Below are 24576 nucleotides of genomic sequence, written 5' to 3' on the forward strand. Positions count from 1 at the left end.
TCCCTTGAAGTATTTCTAAGCATTGATCAGATCCCCCCTCAGCACATTCCTTGGAGCTGGCCAAAGACATTTTCTGGAATGTTTTTTGTTGGAAAAATGCTCTTTTGGTGACATCTGAAAGGAAGCAAGGATCATCCTACATCTTTAGAAAGATAGCCAACAGCCTATTTGTATTAGTTTGAATGATAAGTAATATTCATTACTTATTGTCACATTTTTCACTGTGAATTGCAGTGATTCTTCCATGTTGCAAGGAAACATTTGGACGCTATGAAAACTAAACATTTTACTCAAACATTTTTGATATCCACAAAGGTAAAATTTTGGTATGGTCATTTCTTGGCTTCACTTACAGAGCAGGTTCAAAATTCTGTTCCATGTTATGTTTTGAGCGTGCAACAGATTTTTCTCGCTTGATTTAGGGAAGGCAGAATAATTAGGTGGAACTTCTTATATTCATGGTTGTGCCCATTTCCTCTTGTCCTGTCCCTGGGCACCACTGAAAAAAGACTGGCCCCATCCTCTTGACACCCTCCCTTGAAGTATTTGTAAGAGAGAAAAGAGAGACAAATGCATTGGAGCAGGAAAAAACTTCAAAACCATCCATGGAAATGAGTTAAGTTGTATTAAGTAGTATTTTTTTTTTCAATGATTTTATTGAAAACATCCACATATACGCAGCATGGGAAGAAAAAATTGAAGGAGACAGCGAGCCTACTATTCTGATAGTAGACCAGAATTAGAAATTGGTTTGCAACCCCTTTAGAAAAAGCCAGTGGCAATCTGGGCGGCCTTTACAGAAGCACTCTAGGGCACTTACATTTCTTGAATGTCGCGCTGAGTCTGGGCATTGTGTTATCAGTAGCAGGGGAGAGGTCAGAGCTGAAAGAGAAAAAAAAATTGATGAGCAGATCGTTGACTTGGAATGAACGACTTTTACAGTATGAGGAAGATTAAAAGTGCTCAAGTGATTTACACCAGCCGAGGATCTGAGCTGGCTAGTTTAGTTTTGGCCACTAGCCAACCTAAAGGGTGAGAATGGAGCTCAGCAGTCTGCAAATAACTGAAGGCTGTTAAATACCAAGGAGGAAATGAGATGATTTAATGAAGCACACAAAGGTGTAACTAGAAGTAGTTGGACTTAATTAAGGAAGGGAAAACTGTAAATGAGTATCCAGAAGGCTTCTTGCTAATGAAATATAATAGTCTGCAAAATCACCTTTGCCTGAGACTTTTAAAACTGGATGTGACAGAATACAAATGTCTGGCAGGTCGAGGAAGATTGTGTGTTTATGGCATAAGAATTTATGGTTACCGTGGGGCTAAGCTAGCTGAGGCTTTGCAATCTTGGGCTCATCATATTTAATGCTGCCCAACAGACACACCAAATAATATTTGCATCTTACCTGTTGCACACCATCATGTATGTTTGAGAGTCATAAGCATATACCCACTCTACTTTTTTGATCCCTTTAATATATATCTGCTCCTCTCACTTTTGAAAAAAAAAAAACAAACCAAAGCTTAGCATGCTTAGTAGACAACTGGCTTCATGGTTAAATGGAGAAAAGTGATGATAACAAAGCTTAGCATGCTTAGTAGAGAACTGGGTTCATGGTTAAATGGAGAAAAGTGATGATAACTATGTGCAAACGTAGCCAGGACAGCACTTGCCAGAGTTCTTGGATCAAAAGATGTTTTCTGAGCTGTCCCAAAACTTAGAAAATGTCCACCCTGCAGTGGAGGCACTGCAAAGGTGCAGTCCCAGGCTGGAGAGAAACTGGAGCATTTAGGTACCTCTGTGATGCAGAGAAGGGACAGAGAATTGTCACTGCTCCCTTGACATTAAAACCAGTAGCAACAGACTAGGGGAGTGACATTTCCATTTCGGAACAAACTGTGAATCATTAGCTCAGATATTTGAGAGATGGGAGATTATTCTGAATTATTCTAAAATGGCCACATCTGAATTTATTTCACAGCTCATTAGGGAGCTGTGTATAATAAATTATCCAGCATGTTATGTTCAGCTAACCTGCCAGTTCCCTGGTTTGTTTTATGCTCTGGGTTGCTGAATGTGAATAAGTGAATGGTGCCTGTTTGCCCGGTGTTTCATTGTGCAAATGACAGAGACAGTGACTTGACAGAGCTTTTTTTTTCTTCCTATCGAACCTAAAATGGTTTCTCGCAGACCTAGAGGTGATTTCCTGGGCTCTGTATTCTATCCAACCTAAAATGGTTTCTCACAGACCTAGAGGTGATTTCCTGGGCTCTGTAACCATGAGGGCTGTTTCCAGTTGATAAGAAAGGACCCATTAGCAGAAGGACAGAGCTACCTCAAGGCAGGAGGATGTATTTTTCTCTCTTAATTGGCGCCCACGAAGATGGTTCCTCTCTGACAGTAATTTCCATTGCCCGGTGGGCAGGATTTCCAGACAGGCTTTACATGGTTTGTAGACCTCAAGGACATGCTGGACACAGGCTCAGGCTTGCTGTTTTTGTTATTCACCGTGGGCTGTGGTTTCATCTGGCTGCTGCACAGCGTTGAGCACAGGGGAAAGGCTGCAGTTCAGTTTCCAGCTCTGTGGGATTTTTGGTACTTGACCACACAGTCCCAGTTTGCTTTGTGGTCCCACCTTCCCACCCCTAGAGTTGTGAGAAGGCACAGAGCTTCTCTCTGTGGGGGAAGAGTGGCAAAGCAGGAAGAATTCCTGTGTGTATTTTTTTTTTTTTTTGAAGAAGAGGGGCTTTTTATTTTTTAAATATCTTTTTTTTTCAGAATTTGAACCCTTCTGGCAAGATTTTCTTATTTTTACTTAATCTTTTTTTCCTTTTCTGTGTTACAGTTATTACCTAAAAGAGGTCTCTACAGAGTGAGAAAATGTTTCATTAATTTCCGTGGTGCTTCCTAGGAAAGAATAATTCATTACTAGAACTAGTGAAATATATAAATGTATGTATGTATAACAGTATTTATACTTTCTCATAGCAAAAGCTTTTGATGACGAACAGGGAGCTTTTATGAGATGTTTCACTGTGGAGTGTTTCCATTTTCTGTCAGCACCATTCATCGATGGGATTGATTTTTTTCACAGACCGGCTGTTCCAGGCTGTACAAAACTGTGTGGGGACAATTCCTGTTTCCTTTTCTCTGGCATATTTGCATTAAATCTGGTCTAAACACAAAAACCGTACTGACTGTCTATGCAGATTTCCCAGTTGATTTCATTAAATCAGCAACATCCGTTACTTTGATAGATATTTTAAATTGAAGGGTGCTTTATTTAGTGTTCTGCGAGTTGTTAAAAGGGAAAAAAAAACCATCCAGGCAAGAATTGGATGCTCTTATCTCATATAAGGAGTGCCCTGTGAAAGAAATGTGTGTTTTTACCAAATCAGGTTTCAAACAGACATAGGTGGTGATATAAGACTGGTGCTCAGATGGACTCAGACTCTTCTATAAAGTAAATCACAATGTGGACTCTAATTTAAGGTGTTAAGGGATCAGCAGGGAAAATTGTGCTCACTTCTTTAGACGTGCTTTGATGACAAGTGCTCTCACAAGTGCTGAAAAACTGTCTTTATTCCCCTATGTGGGCATCACTACTAAACACTACCCCCCCCCCCCAACCCTGCTTCACACACACGTACACCTGAATAGCTCTGCAAAATTCTGATGGTTTCTGACACTGACCTAAATAGAGGGTGGAAACAACCTACTCTGTGCAACAGAAGAGAGAGGTATTTCCATTTTCTCCGAATCATACAGTCTACCTTAATTGCTTTCCTGTAATAATATAGTGATACGGTGTTGGCTTTGTATGAATAATTCAGAGCAGTAAAATGATAAAGCTATCAACAAAAGATGGCTTATGGTGATTATTTAATGCATTTCATAGATATTTCAAAGACAAAAAGATATACCTGCAGGTGGAATGTGAAATACTACATTGAGAATGCGTACAAACGTATTAACTCTATTGCTGGGGTAGAGGAAAAATAAGAGTCAGCTGAAGATAGTGAATAAAACATTTTTATATTCCCTGAATGTATGCTATCTTCTTCTATTAAATAATGAACAAAAGATCTTTGCACAATTCAGATAATCTTTTGTGTAATAGGCACACTTTAATTTATGAAAAGGAATGGGAAGACTTGAAGAAGGTACAGGGCTCTTTTCTAGTGGGCTGGTTAATAAATGTGGCAGTAGATATGCGGCAGCAATATATAAGGGGGCAGGTTTTATGTGTGGGCTACACACATCAGAGGGTGCTAGGGCTTTAGAGTAGAACACATGCTCTGCATGCAAAAGCTCTTCTTTCTTTGTCCCCCTTGCTCCCCCAGTCTCCAAGCACGGCATGGTGACCCATGGCAGCAACTGAGGCAGGTTAAAAACGAAAGATGAAGTGTTGGAGCTCCAAGCTTTCAGGCTGCAGGAGTGTTTTGTGCTGCCTCTCTGGCCCAAGCTAGTGTTGGAGCTGAAGGAACTGAGGGAAACGGCTTTTGAGAGCAAAACCAGGCAGCACTCCAGGCTGGGGGCAGAGTGGCTGGAGCTGCCTGGCAGAAAAGGACCTGGGGGTGTTGGTGGCCTGTGGGCTGAACAGGAGCCAGCAGTGTGCCCAGGTGGCCAAGAAGGCCACCAGCATCCTGGCCTGTGTCAGGAACAGTGTGGGGAGTAGGACCCAAGAGGTGATCTGGTGAGGCCTCACCTCGAGTGCTGTGTCCAGTTTTGGGCCCCTTCCCAAAAAAAAGACAAGTTGCGCCAGGGGAGGTTCAGGCTGGATATTAGGAAAAATTTTTTCACTGAAAGGGTTCTCAGGCATTGGAATGGGCTGCCCAGGGAGGTGGTTGAGGCCCCATCCCTGGAGGTGTTCAAAAGACGGGTTGATGTAGTGCTGGGAGGTCTGGTTTAGTGATGATGCTCCTTGTTTGTTGTGTGGGTGTGTATTTTTGTCAGTTAGGTTGACGGTTGGACAAGATGATCTTTAAGGTCCCTTCCAACCTAGAAGATTCTGTGATTCTGTGATTCTGTGCATTTTGATTCCTGCTTGGAGCGTGGGGAAGGTGAGGAGGCTCCTCATAATGCAAAGCAGGATGGCCATCTCCTATCCTGCTTCACCACCCACCCAAGCCAACCACCAGACAAAGAGACAAACCAAGATGTTTTCTTTATGTAAAGCGTTTATCCACGCAGTGAAGTTCTTCAGTGGTGCTTGCACTTCTCAAGGGTAAATGGACACAGAGATCTGCCCCTGAAATAAGCTTGCAGATTTCTCTTGTGTTAAGCAAATTGCCTTGTTAAATACATATTCCCTTTTCTTTTTTACATTCCTCCTGACTTAAAGCAAGTTAAAGAGGAATCTTTGCTCTTCGGTATCCAAGAAAGAGAAAAAAAAAAGTCCTAATTGTCTTTTTTCTTTTTCTTCTCCATTCTGTTACCCTTGACACTATTCATAGTATCCAAGAAAAAGAAAAAAAAAAAGTCCTAATTGTCTTTTTTTCTTTTTCCTCTCCATTCTGTTACCCTTGACACTATTCATTTACCTGTTCACTATTAAAATAACTATCTGATGGTGGCATTACTTGCTGAAATGATACAGATATGCTAAGTGGAGTGTGACAGATGAATTCCATAATTTGAAAACCTGCTAGCTACGAGGTAGCAAGCATTGCCTTTTTCTGTCTTTATTGACTATTAAAGATCCATTTTACAGTGCATACTGTTCCAGTGACATGGTTTTCCATGCAAAAAGTCTTGATTTTTTTTTTTTTTTCTGAAACCAAAAATCTTCCCTTCTGAGTTCGGATGAGCTGCGTAGTATTGGGGTCAGTTATTCAGGCCAGAGCAAATGCTTTGTTTTCTTAATAAAATGGCTTTTCGTTAGCTTCCTGTTATGTAATTTTTTCTAATAGGTAAATTAAAACCTTGCTTATTAATTGCAAAGCATGCAAGTGCCATTGGCATTCTTTCAGTGTCCCCATGCCAAAGCTGTTGCTGGCCAGGATGTGACAAAGGGAGAGATCTGAGGTTGTATGAATCCATCTGGTCTGAGTGATCCTGATGGGAGATCTGACCGCGAATCCCTCTTAATTCCTTTCTGTAATTGCTTTCTGCTCTAATTGCTTCGCGAGAAGACGGGGTGATTGTCTTTTTTGATAAGATGACATACTTTTGAGATTGAAACTGTAAAGTGTTTTCCTTCGGTGGAGGCATCCACTTTGATGGGCTCGGGCTGCTTAGAAACTCACTGAGCTTGGCTCATTTTGGCTCAGTTTGGCTCAGCAACGAACAGCTGAGGAGTAACTTCATTAAACATGTGCTGTGTGGCAGGGGAACGCTGCTTTGCCAAAATCTATACTTACTGTTGAAGTATGTTATTTTAAAGTAGGGAAAGCTAGGATTTCATTACACATTTGCTCCCATAGTAAAGATAATTGTATTTGTCTCTCAATACAGCAAGTTTCACGGACTGTAATAAATGTGAATTAAACCTAATCAAGCCATTTACTCTGCAAACAAAATGATAAACGTCCGTCTTCAAAAATCAGCTCTGAAACTAGGCTTTTATTTCATGTGTATACCTGTTGGTAATCGCACTGGGTGAAAGGCCAGATCTTAATCCCCATAAAGGACTGGCAATAACTGTGCTGGGGCTAACAGATTTATGCAAATGTTTTAATAACATTTCAGCCTGGAGAAGAGAAGGCTCCGGGGAGACCTTAGAGCAGCCTCCCAATATCTGAAGGGAGCTCCAGGAGAGCTGGGGAGGGACTCTTTGTCAGGGAGTGCAGTGACAGGACAAGGGGTGACGGTTTTAAATTGGAAGAGGGGAGATTTAAGATGAGGTTTGAGGAAGAAATTCTTTGCTGTGAGGGTGGTGAGACACTGGAACAGGTTGCCCAGAGAAGCTGTGGCAGAGAGCCCAATCTTCGGCACACAACTCTATGGAAAAGGGAGTGTTTTTTATTTTCCCCAGGCCTGATTTAGGTGCCTTAATTTACCTTCTGTCCACTGACTATGTATGTAGGAAAAGTATAAAAAGCAGTGTCCTGTGCTGGATAATGTGAATAGCAGTATCTTATTCATTTCTAGGCTAAAATGACTGAACGAGACAATGATTAAACTGAAATATCTATAAACCTTTTATCCCATAAAATGTTACTATCTTTCTTAAATGTCAAAATATTTCATTTTTTAAGTGCTTTGTTCGGATACTTTTAATCAAGGACGCAAACATGCTGCTGTTATTCAGCCAAAACCCAGTTTCCTCTGGCTCCTGCAAAGAGTTTCACTGCAGTTTGTGTTGTTTCTGAGCTCAGCCTCCAGGTCACTGTCCACTGAACCCCCCTCCCCGAGCCCTGCAGTTTTCTGTCAGCTCCCTCTGGCCAAACGCCCAGTCCGTGTTAATGCACTTGCTGTGATTTTTCAAAATTCTGCCCAGATGGTCTTTTCCTCTGGAATAGTTTGCCATGCTTAATCTCCCGTTTTCCTCAGGGGAGAAATACATAGTTTAATTTGTGGGTTTCAGTAGCCTTACCAATGACTTTCTGCTTGTTCTGTTGGTTTTAAGTAGTTACAGATGCTTCACTGGCACTTTTGTGCTGTCCTGTATTGTTTCCCTCAGTTGTTGGATTTCAGGAGGGAGAGATGTAAGCTGTACTTCAGCTTCTTTGAGACAAAGCTGACAGAGCTATTGAAAACGAAGCACAAGCTACTGCTGAAGATTTTGCCTTTTTGGGTTGCGTTTTGTTTAGGAGCATTTTTAAAAAAGATGGTGCTGCAGTAGTTAGCATATAATAACAACATTCATACAAGCAGAACAAGCAGGAATTATTTCATCCTTGCCTTCTGTGAAGAAGCAACATAGAAGGTTCCTATGTTTCTGTTCTGAGACATTCGTTTTTACCCTTGTGTGCTACAGCTAGCTGAAAACAGGAATGTTTTCTCGGAGAAACTTTGAGAGAAACTTATTCTTTGGCCCTATTCATTAAAGCTGTGGGCTTTTTCTGGCTGAAGAACCATGTATTTAAGTTTAAATGGGAGTTAGTCCGCTAAGGATGTGCTCTGAAAGAAGTATTCCAAGGTGGAGTTTGTGCTTCCCTCCATGTGTGTAGTCCTGTGTGTAGCTTACACCAGTGGTCCACACCACCACCAGTGGTCAGTCTGCTTTGCTCTGTATGATGCAAGATGATTCAAGGATTGGAGCATCTCCCTGATGAAGAAAGGCTGAGAGAGCTGGGACTCTTTAGTCTGGAGAAGAGAAGGCTGAGGGGAGACCTTATCAATGCTGACAAGTATCTCAAGGGAGGGTTGAAGGAGGAGGGAGCCGGACTCTTTTCAGTGGTTCCCAGTGACAGGACGAGGGGCAACGGGCACAAGTTGGAACATAAGAGGTTCCACTCAAATATGAGAAAAAATCACTTTATGGTGAGGGTGGCAGAGCCCTGGCAGAGGCTGCCCAGGGAGGGTGTGGAGTCCCCTTCTCTGGAGATCTTCAAGACCCACCTGGATGCTCCTGAGTAACATGCTCTGACAAGCTCTGGGCAATCCTGCTTCAGCAGGGGAGTTGGACTAGCTGATCTCTATGGTCCCTTCCAACTCAAAAAATTCAGTGAAATATGCTGTGAATTCAGGGAAAAGCTGTGAATTCAAATATTCATTAGAAACCCGAGGCTCTGCAATATGTCCATTTTTTTTTTATTACTAAAACTTTATACACCAACAGTTCGCATTGCAGCTGGGCGCTCTGATAGCTAAACCCACAAAGAAAAACTGCAACAGACTTTTAAGACAATTAAAGTTTCTTTGCTAGTTATTTTCCATGTCTGTTGCGCTTTTGCAGGTAAAACCAGCTTTTTTGAGAACAGAATGAAACTACTGCTGTATTAATAGCAGGGAAAGCAGGTTCTTTATGTGTGAAGACACTTGTGGGCACGGCCAGTTCTTCTTGGGGCTGACACAATGCCAAGAGGTCTGGCACAAAGACTGCTAAGCTGGATGGACTTGGAGATGGCATCTGTGGTGCTTGTTGTACGTGGTTTGCTCCTGGTGGAAAGCCACAGCAGAAGGCAAGCTGGAGCAAGGTGGTCTTTTATGGCAGTGAGAGAAAAAGAGACAGAGGCTGTGAAGGTACAGCACGGCTGTCACTCATGCACGGTGAGCAACCCTGGTCAATTCACACCTCCCAGCCAGCAGCAGACATGGATTATTATTTCTGAGGACATCTGCAGCACGACATGGTTTGCCAAATGGCTGACAGCTTGAGGTGCTGGGCATATGGAAAAATAGCTGTTGGTCAGAAAATAAAAAAAAGCAAAGCTGTACCTCATCGCTCTTCAGACAGGACACAGGACCAATTATTCATTAAGGTTGTATAGGAGGTCTGGCAACCTGGCTGATGAGTGTGGTCCTTTCAGATGCAGACTGATACTCCGGTCTCCTTCTGTAAGATCTCAGGGGTAAAGCAGGGTTCCTGGGGAGTTTCCCTATTTGTAAAAAAAGGATGAATTTATATATCTCATCAGCTTGTGGAACTAGTGATAATTGCATCAAGTCGCTGTAGGCAACTCTGGATTTTTCCTTCCCACTGGGAAATTTCTAGCCCTGGAAGGTTGTAGATGTGATGTCGAATCTTCTTTCATTTCACCCTTATAAATGAGCAGCACCTTCAGCCTTTTAAAGTACTTCCTACAGTTAGGTATAGAGGGAGGACATTGTTCCTACCCAGGGGCTTTATTTTACAGCGTTTTTAAAGCTGTGTGTGGATCTGAGTTGCTCTCTGCTACGGGAAGTCCTGGTGAAGCACGCTGCTGTCTCCTCTTACCTGTTGGACAAGATGATCTTTAAGGTCCCTTCCAACCTAGAAGATTCTGTGATTCTGTGATTCTGTAATCCTGCAGTGCTGCTTCCCAGGCTGTGAAATGCCACGGCTCTCCTTGTCAACCTCTATCTGTATGACCTTGGCTCCAGGATGGCTATGGAAATCGCAGGAACGCGTTACAGAGACAGTTGTCAGCCTACAAACAGCATCAGCTTTTTTTTTTTTTAAGCAAAGATAATTCTGACAGCTGGATGTAACCACACGGTGGTTGTCCTGACGTTGTTGTCACAGCCGTTCCTGACTAGGAGCTGTTAAACTGGAACTCAGGAGGCTCCAGAAGTGTTGAGTGCCACGCGGTCGTCTTATTGCATCAAGCAACAAAGTGCTGTCTTTTCACTGAATTTCACTGAATTTTAGAGTTGGAAGGGACCATAGAGATGAAGCAGGATTGCCTAGAGCTTGTCAGAGCATGTTACTCAGGACGGCATCCAGGTGGGTCTTGAAAATCTCCAGAGAAGGGGACTCCACACCCTCCCTGGGCAGCCTCTGCCAGGGCTCTGCCACCGTCACCGTGAAGAAGTTTTTTCTCATATTTGGGTGGAACCTCTTATGTTCCAACTTGTGCCCGTTGCCCCTCGTCCTGTCACTGGGAACCACTGAAGAGTCTGGCTCCCTCCTCCTTCAACCCACCCTTGAGATCCTTGTCAGCATTAATGAGGTCTCCCCTCAGCCTTCTCTTCTCCAGACTAAGAAGTCCCAGCTCTCTCAGTCTTTCTTCATAAGGGAGATGCTCCAATCCTTGAATCATCTTTGTTGCCCTTCGCTGGACTCTTTCCAGTAGTTCCCAGTTCAAGCAGCCCAGTTTGGCAGCCTGAGCTTACATATTGGCTCCTGTCAAGCTTTGAAGAGTCTTCTGTGGCAACCATCCATCTGCTTTGGCTTTGCTTGTCCTCAGAGCCAAACTACTCACCGCTGAGTTGTCACACGCTGGCTAATACCATTACATAGATGAAATACACACTTGTGTGTGCCGAGTACTTCTTTCTGGTGGTTAACAATGGAAGTGACAGGAGGGCTGGGCCTCACATGGGCTCCATCCTCTTGTGTGTGGCAGGATGCCCCGATGCTGTACTGAGATTCATCAACTTTATGTCTGTGGGCACCTCACTTCCCCTCGGGTCAGTTCTGCTGTCTCCTCAGGGTACAAACTTGTGGCATGGAGCATAAGAGCACAGGCCAGATTGCTAAAGGCACCCAAGTGCTCCAGCACTCTGCTCTGAGGCAGGTGGGTCCTGGAGAGGTATTCAGGGTCCAGTGTTGAGCTGCTGTTAATATCAGAGCTTAGTTAGTCAGAAGAGGCCTAGCTCAAAAAATCAGGGCACCCTGTACCTGTGTAGGGGTGGCAGATGTCTCAGCATGGGGATCTTATCCTGTACCTTATCACAGAATGACATGGGGTTGGAAGGGACCTCTGGAGATCACCTAGTCCAACCCCCTGCCAGAGCAGGGCCACCCAGAGCAGGTTGCACAGGAACGTGTCCAGGTGGGGTTTGAATGTCTCCAGAGAAGGAGACTCCACCACCTCCCTGGGCAGGCTCTGCCACCCTCAAAGGAAAGAAGTTTAGGTGGAACTTCTTATATTCCAGTTTGTGCCCATTTCCTCTTGTCCTGTCCCTGGGCACCACTGAAAAAAGACCAGCCCCATCCTCTTGACACCCTCCCTTTAAATATTTCTAAGCATTGATCAGATCCCCCCTCAGCCTTCTCTTCTCCAGACTAAAAAGACCCAAGTCCCTCAGCCTCTCCTCATCAGAGAGATGCTCCAGGCCCCTCATCATCTCTGTAGCCCTCTGCTGTCCCCTCTCCAGCAGTTCCCTGTCCTTCTGGAACTGGGGAGCCCAGAACTGGTCCCAGTGCTCCAGATGGGGCCTCACCAGGGCCCCATCTTATCTGGATCTTGTCCTTTGAAACCATGCAGGGACTGAAGAGCCCGATCTCCTAGACTTTCTCCAAGAAGAGAGAGGCAGTCAGGAGGCAGGTCTTTCTGTGCCTGGTTTCTGGAGTCTTATCCCTGCAAAAGGACCAGGCTGCTCAACTAGCTTGCAAGAGAGCTGTCTCTTGTGATTCAGTATAGCACATGTGGAGGTGCCACTGGGCTCCCCATGGAGCTACAACTCACTGTGATTCTGTGGGCATCCTCCAGTCTGGCTGGATTTCTTGATAGGTTTTATCTCAGTGTTATGTGGTGGCCACAGCTGAGGACAGCAGGTTTGATGAGTTGGTAATCTTGAGCGCAGGATCAAGAGGCAGAAGATTTAGCTGTATAAGCAGAATCATCTAAAAAGGAGAAAGAACTAGAAAAAAAAAAACCTATTTCAATCTGATAAGCATGGTTGCCTTTGTTTTTTTTTTTTAATTTTGTTATATGGAAACATTTTCCCACACATTTCAAGCTTGAAAAAACCTGGCACTGAACAACAGCTCTAATGAAATAAATAAAATCCTCTTTTGTTCGCTTGTCAAATTCCCAGTTCTCAGGAATTCTGCTGCTTCTCAAAATTATTCTGCTTTGAGAGAAAAATGTCACAAGAATATTTTTTAGTCACCAAATGAATGTAAAAAAAAGATGGATCATTTTTCTTTTAGCTCAAGAATAATTTTGGGGCTGAGCTTGAATATTAAAAATGTCATACTAAATGGCAACTTTTCTGAAAGCTTGAAAGTTTGTGAAAGAAGGAGGTTATGCTGACAGATGTTTCAGAAACCTAATTAAGGAAGCCCTGAAATGAAAAAGAGTGAGAAAAATTTGACTACTTGTATAGGAAGAAATAACACATAACATTTGAAAAGTAATAAAAGACCGATCACCCCAAGAACTTCAGACAAAAAAGAAGTATTGTAAAACAGGAGTTAGGCTTCTTTTTGTCTCCTTTTTAAACATATCTCTGGGTAGAACTCCCTGAAAAACCATGATTATGTTTTGTGACACTGAGGTTTCAGCATTTTTGTACATTCTACATTAGCAAACAAAACCTTTTGAATACTTTTTAAGGAGAAATAACTCCTTTAGGAATCTGTAGGTGTCCTAGTCAAGGTTGTTCTTCCCTCCTACTGGTCAGAAATTATTAGAGAGACCAGATTGTTCTGAACCTCAAAATCTTTCCATCCAAATGAGTAAATCTTCAGAAGTGCTTCAGCCTCAATGAAAGCTGCATATTTGAACAACTTTGTGTTTTTCCTGAAAATATTTCAAGTGGCTCCAACTTCATCTTGCACGTAACAGTTTTGCACAAAAGAAAGATGCATTTAATCTCAGACGTGAGAGCATTTACCAGTTCTGTACTTGCTGCCGTTAGTGAAAAATGGCTGTGCCTTACTGTATTTCTTTTCATCATCCTTATTTAGTGGCTGATCAGCTTCCAATAATGTGGTTACTCGCTCTTACCCTGTGAAATTACAATCCATTAGCTTGTCAGGATATGTTCTAGGAGGGGGATTAAAAAAATGCTGTCAGTAATACATACACTCAGTTGAAATTAAGCGAGGACATGAAGTAAGCTTACATCACTGCAAAGTACAGGGTATCAGCACCTGCCCTTCATTAATCTGCTCAGTCCTCTCTCTTTACACTGTGAAGTGGCATTATAAGAGAAAGCCACAACGAAATACGTGGCAACTTCTTGTGTGTCCCTGCTTTGAGGGCTCTCATCCCCCAAGATGCTGCCTTGTTGCTTGCGTTGTTGCTGGGTGGGTGCTGAGATTGACAGGGAGCTCATCACAGTGAGCTTTCCTCCAGTAAGCAGTGGCACAAAGCCTGCTGTGAAACCCTGAAATGAAGCCAAATGAAGCCTTGGAAGCAAGTTTCTAACCTTTGTAAACTGAGGTGCTATTATATTAGGCAGGATTGATGATGCAGCAAGGAAACCTCAGTCTCTATTAAGCCAATATGTGGAAAACACGTTGCCATTGAAAGGCAAAGGCTGGTTAAGGAGATGCTAAAGGGTGAGTGTAATGTTGTAGGGAAAATTCTGCAGGCAAAGGTAAGTGGAATTTTCCTTAAAAGTAGTTCTTTGACAAGCTTGGGTGACATTTCTTTGTCTGCTTTCTAATACTGCTTTCTAATCTTTTCCTCAAAGAAACAGTGGGGTACAAAGCATATTGTCTACGTCAGGACTTGAACAGTGTTGATCTCCCTGTCTGACTGTCTGCAAAATGCCAAGACTGTCTTAAAAATCATGGACTTTGTTTTGAAAAAAAAAGAAAAAAAAAAAAAGTCTTTGTTTGTAGACCTTTTGAGGTCAAGTTTTCAGACATTCCTGTAAGTTTCTAAGGGCTACACAGTTACCTAAGTTAAAAAGGAATAACAGAATCACAGAATCACAGAATCTTCTAGGTTGGAAGGGACCTTAAAGATCATCTTGTCCAACCGTCAACCTCACTGACAAAAATAGACACCCACACAACAAACAAGGAGCATCATCACTAAACCATACCTCCATATAACAAAATATAAAAGTAAGAAAAGGACATTTCACATAGCGTTTCTCAGTCACATGCTTCCAAATGCCATGTATTTAGGAGAAAAGACCATCACATGCCTCAAATAATGAGAGTTAATAACATCAGGAATAGCACAATTTGCAGTGATTTAATTTAAACAAGAGCGTAAAATTCTTAGATGTACATAGAATCATAGATTTACAGCTGCAAATATAATATTTACTGTCAATAACATTAAAAGGTTGATCTAGCAGGTCACCTACAATGATTTCTTTGGGCCTCTTCATCACCAGGAGCATCTCCTCAGGCTTCTATGCTGCAGTTCAGCAGCTGCTTCTTACAATATATCCTGACTGTCACCAGATTTGAGCTCTGGATCACGCTGTACTTATTTTGGTAGAGCAGTAGGTGTGTGTTTGTCTGTGACAAGGGTGGAGGTTTCACTTGGTACTTCTTGCAGAGAGAATTACTGTGCTGGTCTGTTGGCTTTGCTTAGTTCTCTGACATCCCCTGTGGGTATCTGTGGGGGATGAAATAAACTCCAGCTTTGCGTTTGATTTGCACCGTGAAGTCCCTTCTAATTCGCACCACCCACGTCCAAGTTTAAAGTCAACATTTTCAGTTTTCAAAGCCAGAAGGACAAAGCCAGGCTATTAGAGTGTGATTTTAAGCAGCTGGCAAAACTCCATTGCTGTGATAGTCGGCGGTAAAGACTTCTCCTGCAGGGAGAAGGTGGTAACTGGAGATCTCTGGGCCCTGTTTGCAAGCTGTTCCCTGGACTGTCCCTCCTCACAGGCTCTGAAGGATGTGGCCTGAGGCTTTTGGCCGTGTAATGTTTTCATTGCACAGCTCACAAGGGTCAGAAGGGCTGGCATCCTTTGCTGAGGAGCCCTGCCAGTACAGCTGAAGGGGAGGAACATGGGTGTGTATCACTTTTGTTCCGTCCCTTAGCGCCGATGAGGTCTAGTTCTGACTTCAGCATTATTTAAAATAGCTTTAGGATTGTTTTGTGTTACAGAGTGAGTGCACTTTCCTTCTGTGCCTGTCCTGTCCATTATTTATTTGTTAAAAGATTTAGCTTCAGGAGAGAAAATTAAACTATCAAGTAGTTTTAGGAGTAACACCATGCAGCTGCTTCTAAGTGGCTTTTTGTGTGTATGCACATGTAGATAAAATGCTTTAAATTGATTCTGAGGTTGCTGAGGTAGGCATGTACAGGCAAAGAAATCCTAGGTGTTCATGCAGTTTGATTATTTGCTTTGTTTGGTTGTGGTTTTTTTTTAACCATGCAGCCTTTCTAAACAGTATTTGGTATCAAATTTCCCATACTATACATTGCAATCTTAGATCTGCATTCTTCATTTCTAACAGCTGGGCTCACATGCTTAAATTTCTACTATGCTTCAGAAATGCATTTTAGTTGTAATACGATGCGGATAACAGAATCAAACCAAATATTTAAAAGCATTAGCCCGCCAAACAACTGATTGTTAGTGCTTTCCCAACCGAGTACATCCTATCAGGTTCTTAAATCCTTCCTTGGACAGTTCAGTAAAAGGAGACTGAAAGCATAGCCACGCTCCTGCCTGGGTCTGAAAACATTAAATCTGAGATTGGAATGGGCAAATGTGGCACGGTGCTGATCAGATGGGGTGCAGTACCCACCACTGGGCAGCACTGCTCCCAGATAAGGGTGGTGAGGCCATGGGGCAGGGTGCCAACCACAGGAACCTCTTAGTTGGGACCTCCTTTTGCAAGGGGAGCTCACCCCTTGGTCCCAGCAACTCCTTCCCAAGCAAAATTCTCTGCGCTCATGAGAGCCCACCTGGAGCTCTGTGTCCAGCTCTGGAGTCCTCAGCACAGGAAGGACATGGACCTGTTGGAATGGGCCCAGAGGAAGGGCAGGAAGATGATCAGAGGGATGGAGCACCTCCCTTATGAAGACAGGCTGAGAGAGCTGGGGTTGTTCAGCCTGGAGAAGAGAAGGCTCCGGGGAGACCTTAGAGCCCCTTCCAATATCTGAAGGGAGCTCCAGGAGAGCTGGGGAGAGCCTGTTTACAAAGGCCTGTAGTGACAGGACAAGGGGCAATGGCTTTAAGCTGAAGAAAAGCAGATTTAGATTGGAGATTAGGAGAAAGTTCTTTCCTGTGAGGGTGGTGGAGCACTGGAACAGGTTGCCCAGGGAGGTGGTTGAGGCCCCTTCCCTGGAGATATTCAAGGTGAGGCTCGACGAGGCCCTGGGCAACCTGGTCTAGTTGGGGGTGTCCCTGCTGACTGCGGGGGGGTCGGACTAGATGACCTTTGGAGGTCCCTTCCGGCCTGGACAACTCTATGATTCTATGAAGTGCAGTGACAGGACGAGGGGGAACAGTTTTAAATTGAAAGAGGGGAGATTTAGATTAGATATTAGGAAGAAGTTCTTTGCTGTGAGGGTGATGAGACACTGGAAGAGGTTGCCCAGAGAAGCTGTGGCTGCCCCATCCCTGGAGGGGTTCAAGGCCAGGCTGGATGGGGCTTGGAGCAACCTGGTCTGGTGGGAGGTGTCCCTGCCCAGGGCAGGGGGGTTGGAACTGGATGATCCCTAAGGTCCCTTCCAACTCTAACCATTCTATGATTTTATGAAATGAGTGGCACAATCTCCAAAAATGGGATGCTGGTGTGAGCATGTGTGACCTTGGGCATCCGCTTTGCCTTAGGCTGCATGACTTGCCGTACTGAACGTTGGGCTCTTGAGTCTTGTGTCCTGGGGGCATTGTTCAGTTCTTTGGCATCATAAAGCTGGTGGGAAAAGAATAACCCTGCTTCCACCAAGCATTCGAAGCACGTGTGATAAAAAAGTGATGCCTGAGGTGCTGCTGACAAGCATTTGGACTGACAGAGGTGACCCTCCGCCGCTGACTTAACAGTTGACATTCTACAGGCTGGAAGGAGGAGTAGAAAACACGACCAAAGATGAAAAGGAACTTCAGAAGCCCCTTAAGGCCCCAGCTGAGATCCTGTGAAATCCCTCTGTCCCAGGCTGCCTGCAAAAGGCACAGTGTGAGAGAGCCTCACGCAGAGAAGGCGTGTGGAACGGGGAAGGGAAAAGCAGGAAAACCAGCAGTTTGGAGGAAATCAGTGTTATAAGGGGAGAAACTGGACACTGAGCCTTAGTAGTCCCTGCCCAGGGCTTTGTTACCTGTTTTGTCATGACCTGCACAGGTTGATGCCTTTTTCAAGATACTGTATTAGAAAAGTGCATCGAATCCACTACGGGTGTCGCTTTTATTGTGAAAATACCAGCAGTTTGGTTAACCAAAAAAAAAAATCACAGCCCCTGCTGTGTGCTTTCGGGGCAGGCATTCCCTCCCTCCTGGAAAAAAGTGCCTTTCAGAAGGATGGTTTAACAAAACGCCCGCCTGTCTGCAAAACAGCTCATGTCAGCCAAGTGCCAAGTCTCCCACCCGTCTGCAAAACAGCTCATGTCAGCCAAGTGCCAAGTGAGGTGAGGAGAGAGAGCCCCGGTTTGAGAAGAGTTATGCCCATCCTTGTGGCCCCTCCAAAACACCAGCCCCTTATATGGCAGGAAATTGAGTGCCAGTTGAAGCTGTCAGAGCTGATTTAATTCTTGCTGAGTGCTCTTTGACTCCTCTCAGAGTCCCAGAATGAAGCTGAGGTCAGGGACTCGGCGACTGCTGGCTACTAGCCCTGCCAGGGCTCTGGGTACAGCAGCTTGTACCCACGTCATGGGGGTCAATAAATCTCCCCATCTCCAGCCTTGGGGACTAAGATGAGGTACATATGACTGCACTGAAGGGGAAGATGTGCCTTTTGTCCAGTCGTTGATGTTCCCCTTCTACGTGCTGAATTACTTCACGTTGAGCCAGAACATCCAAACCCACTGATGACGTTTCAAGCGAGCGCAGCACTTGTGGCATCAATGGCAAAATCCCCGCTGCTTTTTATGCATCTCCCTTTTAGAGCTCAGCCTCTCAGTGGTAACTCTATCCCTGATGGATTATTTTTGGTAGAGTAACTCTCACCCACCTTATATGCAAGTAATATGTTTGCTGTAGGCGTGGTGCTGCAGTCTAATTCTAAATCCAGAATTTAATACAGCGAGGAAAGGGCCAGTCACCCCCAGGGAAGGCCTGCTCGTTTATGTCAGCAAAGTATTTGGCTCAGTAAAGATTGCTGTTTATCAAAGTACTGAAACGGCTTATAATTAGCTAAGATTGAAAAAATAAAAATACGGTTTTGTAAGCGTTTTCCTGGAATTGGTTCAGATATTCAAGTATTCATTGGTCAGTAATAAAATTTTGATCATTTAAATGTCTGCAGTAAATCAAAAGCTTTTTTTCAGAAGCAGCAGCTCAGATGATATAATTTTAAATAACATTATAAATATACCCACAGTAATGACTGCAGCACAAGTTCCTTATTTACACAGAAATTAGCCAGGATAATCAATATTATTCTTTACTGCTTTGGAATTGAAATAAATTTAGAAGTGTATTAATATATGCAATTACAGCTCACTGATTCATAGATTTTATGGCTAAAGGGGATATTATATCAGTTTGTCTCATCTCTTGCAGAGCAGTTTATACAGTTTCCTGACAGTAGTGTGTTCAAATAAGTGTACCTCACACTTGGAATTAGGGACTTATGTGCTCGTTGGTCTTTACCTGGCTGTTTTTAGCAAACCCCTTACACTCAGCCAATAATTTGTCACTCTCCATGTTCTGATTAGCTCATATCAAAATTTCTGCTTGCTGTATTGACTCCACCAAGGAGTTCCTTGCACACCTGAACTCAGAGGTGTACTTCCCCGATCACCTGCTAATTAGAATGAATCATAGAATTATAGAATGGGTAGAGTTGGAAGGGACCTTAAGGATCGTCATGTTCCAACCCCCTGCCCTGGGCAGGGACACCTCCCACCAGACCAGGTTGCTCCAAGCCCCATCCAGCCTGGCCTTGAACCCCTCCAGGGATGGGGCAGCCACAGCTTCTCTGGGCAACCTCTTCCAGTGTCTCACCACCCTCACACCAAAGAATTTCTTCCTGGTATCTAATCTAAATCTCCCCTTTTCCATTCCAACAGGTCCATGTCCTTCCTGTGCTGAGGACTCCAGAGCTGGACACAGTGCTCCAGGTGGGGTCTCATGACTGCAATTCTCTGTTTCCTTCTTCTATGTCTTTTCCACATGTTTATTAGCAGGACACATGTTATGTATGCAGACTCCATTCTCCAGAACTTAAGCACCTAGAGAGCCTGATGTAGCATGGATTATTCCATCAGCATCAACTACATAACTCATACAGGTGAAGATGAACATATCATAGAATCATAGAATCATAGAATTGTCCAGGCTGGAAGGGACCTCCAAAGGTCATCTAGTCCGACCTCCCCGCAGTCAGCAGGGACACCCCAACTAGACCAGGTTGCCCAGGGCCTCATCGAGCCTCACCTTGAATATCTCCAGGGAAGGGGCCTCAACCACCTCCCTGGGCAACCTGTTCCAGTGCTCCACCACCCTCACAGTAAAGACGTTGTGGACGTTGTCAGGAAAGGAGATTTAGTTTGGAAATTGCCTTCCTTTGGGCGTCCCCCTCATTCTTATTTTTAATTCTTGCAACAACTTATCAATTAGTTTCTCCATTACTTCATAGAGTTTCTTGTCATGCGTCACTAGACAAGGTGTGGTGACCTCTACATTTTCTGTAAGTTATAGCAGAATCAAAGAAAAGAGACACATTCTGTTCCCTGTTCCCACCTTGCCTCCCAGAGGCTTCAGTTGTGTGGTCACTTTTGTCCTGTGAAAGGTTTTTCTTGCACTTAATTAAATTTCCTTAGTGTAACCAATCTAGATGATTTTTGTAACAGTGATTGTAGTTTCCCTGAGATTTTACCATCTAGAAATGTGTTCAGAACTTACTCTGAACTCCTAACGCAGGGAGCTTGGGAAATTTAGGGAGAATCTCAGGATGGAATTACTCTGAACTCCCTTCTAACGCTGGAATCCTTGGGATTGGGAAATTTAGGGAGAATCTCAGGATGGAAAAGTGCTGCTGGTTCTATTAAACCCTATTAAAAAGTCATAAAAAGGAAAAATGAAGTTTAAACAACGCTTGGGGAGCCCGTTAGAGAAAATGTGTTGTTTTAAGTAATCCTTGTTTTTACCATTAAGACTACTTTCGTTTTGCTGCAGACCTGCGTTGCGAAAAATTAATTGTCAGGAAAGAATCAGAAAATAGTAAAATGATTCAAGCCCTGAATCAGTGCCTTTAGGGTTATAATTTCCTTTACTTCAGTTAAATTTCCCTGCTGGGGCTGCAAGGAGAGCTCTAGCACATTAAATAACAAGAGTCCATAGGAGTAAATGCAAACAATCTGTAAATTTTACTGATGAACTCAAGGTATTTTATTAGTAGAATAGATAACATCTAATATAATTTCATAGATACATACTAAGGGTGCATACACACACATATATAACATGTATATCTATATATACACTCTATAGATATGCATATATGTGGACACTTTTAAACATTTGTCTCAGTAGGTAAGAGCAGAAGTTGCTGCATTAACTCTTGGTTCTTTCGGGGTTCTGTAATTTCAAGCTCTGACTTCTTCTAATAGGGAATGTTCTAATACATGTGCTGTTTCAAATGCTGGTTTTAAATAAAAAGAAGGCCAAAAACAATTTTATAGATACATACTAAGGGTACATACACACACATATATAACATATATATATATACACACTTTATACATAGCATGTATGTGGACACTTTTAAACATTTCTCTCAGTAGATAAGAGTGGAAGTTGCTGCATTCATTCCTGTTTTTTTCGGGGTTCTGTAATTTCAAGCTCTGACTTCTTCTAATAGGGAATGTTCTAATACATGTGCTGTTTCAAATGCTGGTTTTAAATAAAAAGAAGGCCAAAAAAAAAAAAAGAAAAGAAAAGCAGCAGCAATAGTGCACATCACAAAAGCAGGTTAAATATAGCCCTGGATTACAGAGCCATTGTTTTCACTCCTGCTAAATACGACAGTGCTCTTAAAATGGAACGCCACTTGACCTTTCGTGTTTCATCAGTCTGTGATTGTAGTTCCAGGGGCAAAGTGTTTCTTCCCTCTATCTCCTGTTGATATGATGATAGCTTCTGCTGGGTCCCACCATGCACAGGAGGCAGAAACCCAGTGTTCCCCAACACCAGAGGGATCTTGCAGCTCATGGAGGAGCTCTACCCATGTCCCACAATGACACTCGCACTTTTTTTAACTTCTCGCAGCTTGTGCTCTCTGCTGGGCCTATCAAACCACCACCAGCCCTCAAACATTCAAAAATCACTTACTTTGAGGTGGAAATTCTCGATGTGCAAAGCAAGAAGCAGATCTGCATTGTGGACAAGGTAAGTGTGTTATTTCAGCACGCCGGGGATGTGCCTGGTTCACATGGTGCCAGCTCAGGGACTCAGTTTTCACTCTTATTCTGTAACAGAAATACTTGCATTCTCTTCTCTGGGTGATACTCAGAACTTCTTCAGCCAAAACCTTGGCTGGTTTTCTCCAGCATTTTTTACAAATAATCCAGTGCTGGTTTCTTTTATACCTGGGCCTTTTCTGTTTCTGTTTCTTTTATACTCTGTGGAGTCAAAATCCGTCCTTAGACCATCTCTTGATCCTCACAGTGTTTATTTCAGAGCATCATACTTAAACGTCTGCTTCGGAATGAATATTCACTTTTAATATATTCACTTTTAATATATTTGCAAAGCTTAGCATCTCTTCAATGCTAAACATACTCATACTTCAATGCACTACCTATCAGATTGGGCAGGAACCTGGCAGTTTTTAAAAATGTTCATTTTTAAACAAAGGGTCTAAGCTAAAGGAGGTGTCTTGTTTTGTCTTAATAACGTGCATCAAAAAAAAAAGTAAACTACAGTCAAATTGTATAAGGATGTATAAGGATGTATAAGGATGAGAGGACTGGGTAGGAAGGAACTTTACAACGCAGTAAACAACAGCTGAAAAAGTGCTTCATAAATATTTTCATCACAGTTTTTGTGATTCGTTGTCCCTCAGCAGAAGAGCTAGTCTCTTGCGTGCCATTAAAATGGGAATCCTGATTTATTTAGAGTGTAACATTTTTCAATAACATAGCAGGGTTATGAGACTTACTGTTTTGCTAGAAGAAAAAAAATAAAAAATTCCCTTATCCTCACAGGCAACAGCTGGAACTGGTGGATAAGTTTGCTTCAAATGTTTAATTTAATACCTTGGAAATATGCAGGTTGGAACACTACAAGATTTCTAGTGTTCTTGATCATTTAAAGGATGTTTTTGCAATTTGTATGGCTAGTTAAAGGTCAATATCTCATTTGCTCGTTCTTAGTGAGGCAAAATATTTTTTGAGATTTTTTAAATCTAGTCAAAGGGGAAACATGTACAAAATGATAAAACAAATGTGATGACTATTAATACTAGTTCTAACAACAGTATTTGCATTATTTGATTTACTTAGTGATATTTATTTATTAAAAAGGGTTATATAAACACTACACTAAATACGATTTCACTCCAAAAAAAGACCGTGTGTTTCTTATTTTAAGCTTTTCTATAGTGTCATTAAAAGAAATATGTTAACAAAACCAGAATTGGGTGTAGAGCCACATTTCAGGAATCCTTCCAGGGAAGACCTGTAGTCTGCTAGGACAAGAGCAGTCCCGCGTTTCAATCTTTATTCTGAATTTTGATGAGTCTGAGCATTTTCTACACCTTCTCTAAACCATGGGCTTTGCCCCTGTAGTGGTGGAAAGAGAGTTAGGAGTTGTGATTCTGAAGTACCCCCTCTATAGAGGTAAAATACACAGAGAGGAGCAATAACAGCTGTAAACTGAAAGCATCTGCTCGGGATTCTATGTTTTATTTACATGGCCATGGCCAGCAGCATGGACCTTTTTAAATTGATTTTTATTTATTGTTTTTTGGCACAGTACCAAGGCATTGGTGCAAGGCTGAGCTTTCTGAGGCTGCCTAAAGAATTTGGATTTGGAATGTACATTCACCTGGCTGTCTAAATCCCTTAATTTGCAGTGATAATCCCTTCCTAAGGCAACCCTGAAAGTACAAAGTTGAGTTCCTTGCTGCCACAAACACTTGTTAGTATTGTTGAGTGTCCTTTCAGTTGGTTATTAGAGCAAACACGAGACCCTTTTACTGGGTTTTGCATAATCTTCTGCTTAATTAAATATAACATTGATACGAAGACCCAACATGACACTTCTAATGCCTGTTTTCTGTTTGTAAGGTAATTATGATTCGCTTCATTTCTTGGGGTTGCATGTAACTATTGCTTGTCAGGATTTACAGTAAGGAGAGACTAGGAACCATAGGTTTTAAAATGTATGCATTTACACTCGTATTGCACGTTGTTAGTATTTCAGACTATTGTGATTGAGCAAATACATTTGTAATATTCTCAGATTAATAAATCTAAAGGGACAAACAACATTACAATGGCAGAGAGAAGACCCCTTTCTTTCTCCACCTTATACAAACTCAGGCAGAGTGATTAATATTGTGTGGTTAAATACCAGTCACTGCTTCCAGAGGGTCAGTTTCTATGAGAATCTTGCATTTGTGTACAGATACTATTCAGACTGGTGGGAGGTCTGAAAAGTCTGAAAAACAGTGATATATCTAATGGGTTTCAGTATTTAGGAAGAAAAGGTGTCTTGTGCTCAACGTGGTGTCAGGGATTTAGAAGAGGTGTGTGTGGCCGTGTGATCTTGAGCAATCAATTGACATCAATAGGCATAAATAACTGTGAATGAATTCTCCCTCTGTAAAATGAAAATAACATTATTTTCTTTGGCTTTCTAACCCATCTTATACTTTGGGGAAGGATCAGTCACTTACACTAAGTGAATTGAGTGGTTGCTATAAGGTCTTGGTCGTCTTTAGGATTGGTTTAAATGAACAGAATAAATACATATTTGCCTGGTTTTTAATCCTGGGAGATACATTCACATCATACTGCAGGCTTTTCCACAGCCAGGAAAGGCATAAAAAAAATAATATTGAAATAAATCAGTAGAAGAGGAAAAGCCCAGACATTTTGTCTCATAGTCATCCCCTCCAGGAACTGGGTCTTGAAGAAAAATACCTAATCTTGCAAAACTTGAATTGAATTCACAAGAGTCAGCAGCACTTGGCAGTTCATTTTGCACATGCGTACTTTGAACATAACATTCTT

At 42.6% G+C, this 24576-nt stretch overlaps 1 protein-coding gene and 1 long non-coding RNA gene across 3 annotated transcripts in view; one reads left to right on the plus strand and one right to left on the minus strand.

The window, feature by feature from the left end:
- Positions 1-748: 748 nt before the first annotated feature.
- On the minus strand, positions 749-15110 carry LOC106888693. Of its 2 annotated transcripts, none has more exons than XR_001412158.1 (3): positions 14585-15110; positions 12001-12175; positions 749-882 (listed from the first exon to the last, which is right to left on the minus strand). It is a non-coding gene; the product is annotated as an uncharacterized LOC106888693 (long non-coding RNA). The 2 variants fall into 2 exon arrangements; XR_001412157.1 differs by lacking the exon at positions 749-882 and adding an exon at positions 9324-9486.
- Positions 15111-21416: 6306 nt separating this feature from the next.
- Positions 21417-24576, plus strand: part of TECRL (trans-2,3-enoyl-CoA reductase-like) — a 101408-nt gene continuing 98248 nt past the window's right edge. The window contains exon 1 of the mRNA XM_014943108.1: positions 21417-21727. Within this exon, the coding sequence (XP_014798594.1) occupies positions 21494-21727 (234 nt within the window). The 5' untranslated portion in view covers positions 21417-21493. The remainder of the gene's footprint in view (positions 21728-24576) is intronic.

This window comes from Calidris pugnax, unplaced genomic scaffold (genome assembly GCF_001431845.1).
Source record: "Calidris pugnax isolate Ruff unplaced genomic scaffold, ASM143184v1 scaffold16, whole genome shotgun sequence".
NCBI classification, from domain to species: Eukaryota; Metazoa; Chordata; class Aves; order Charadriiformes; family Scolopacidae; genus Calidris; species Calidris pugnax.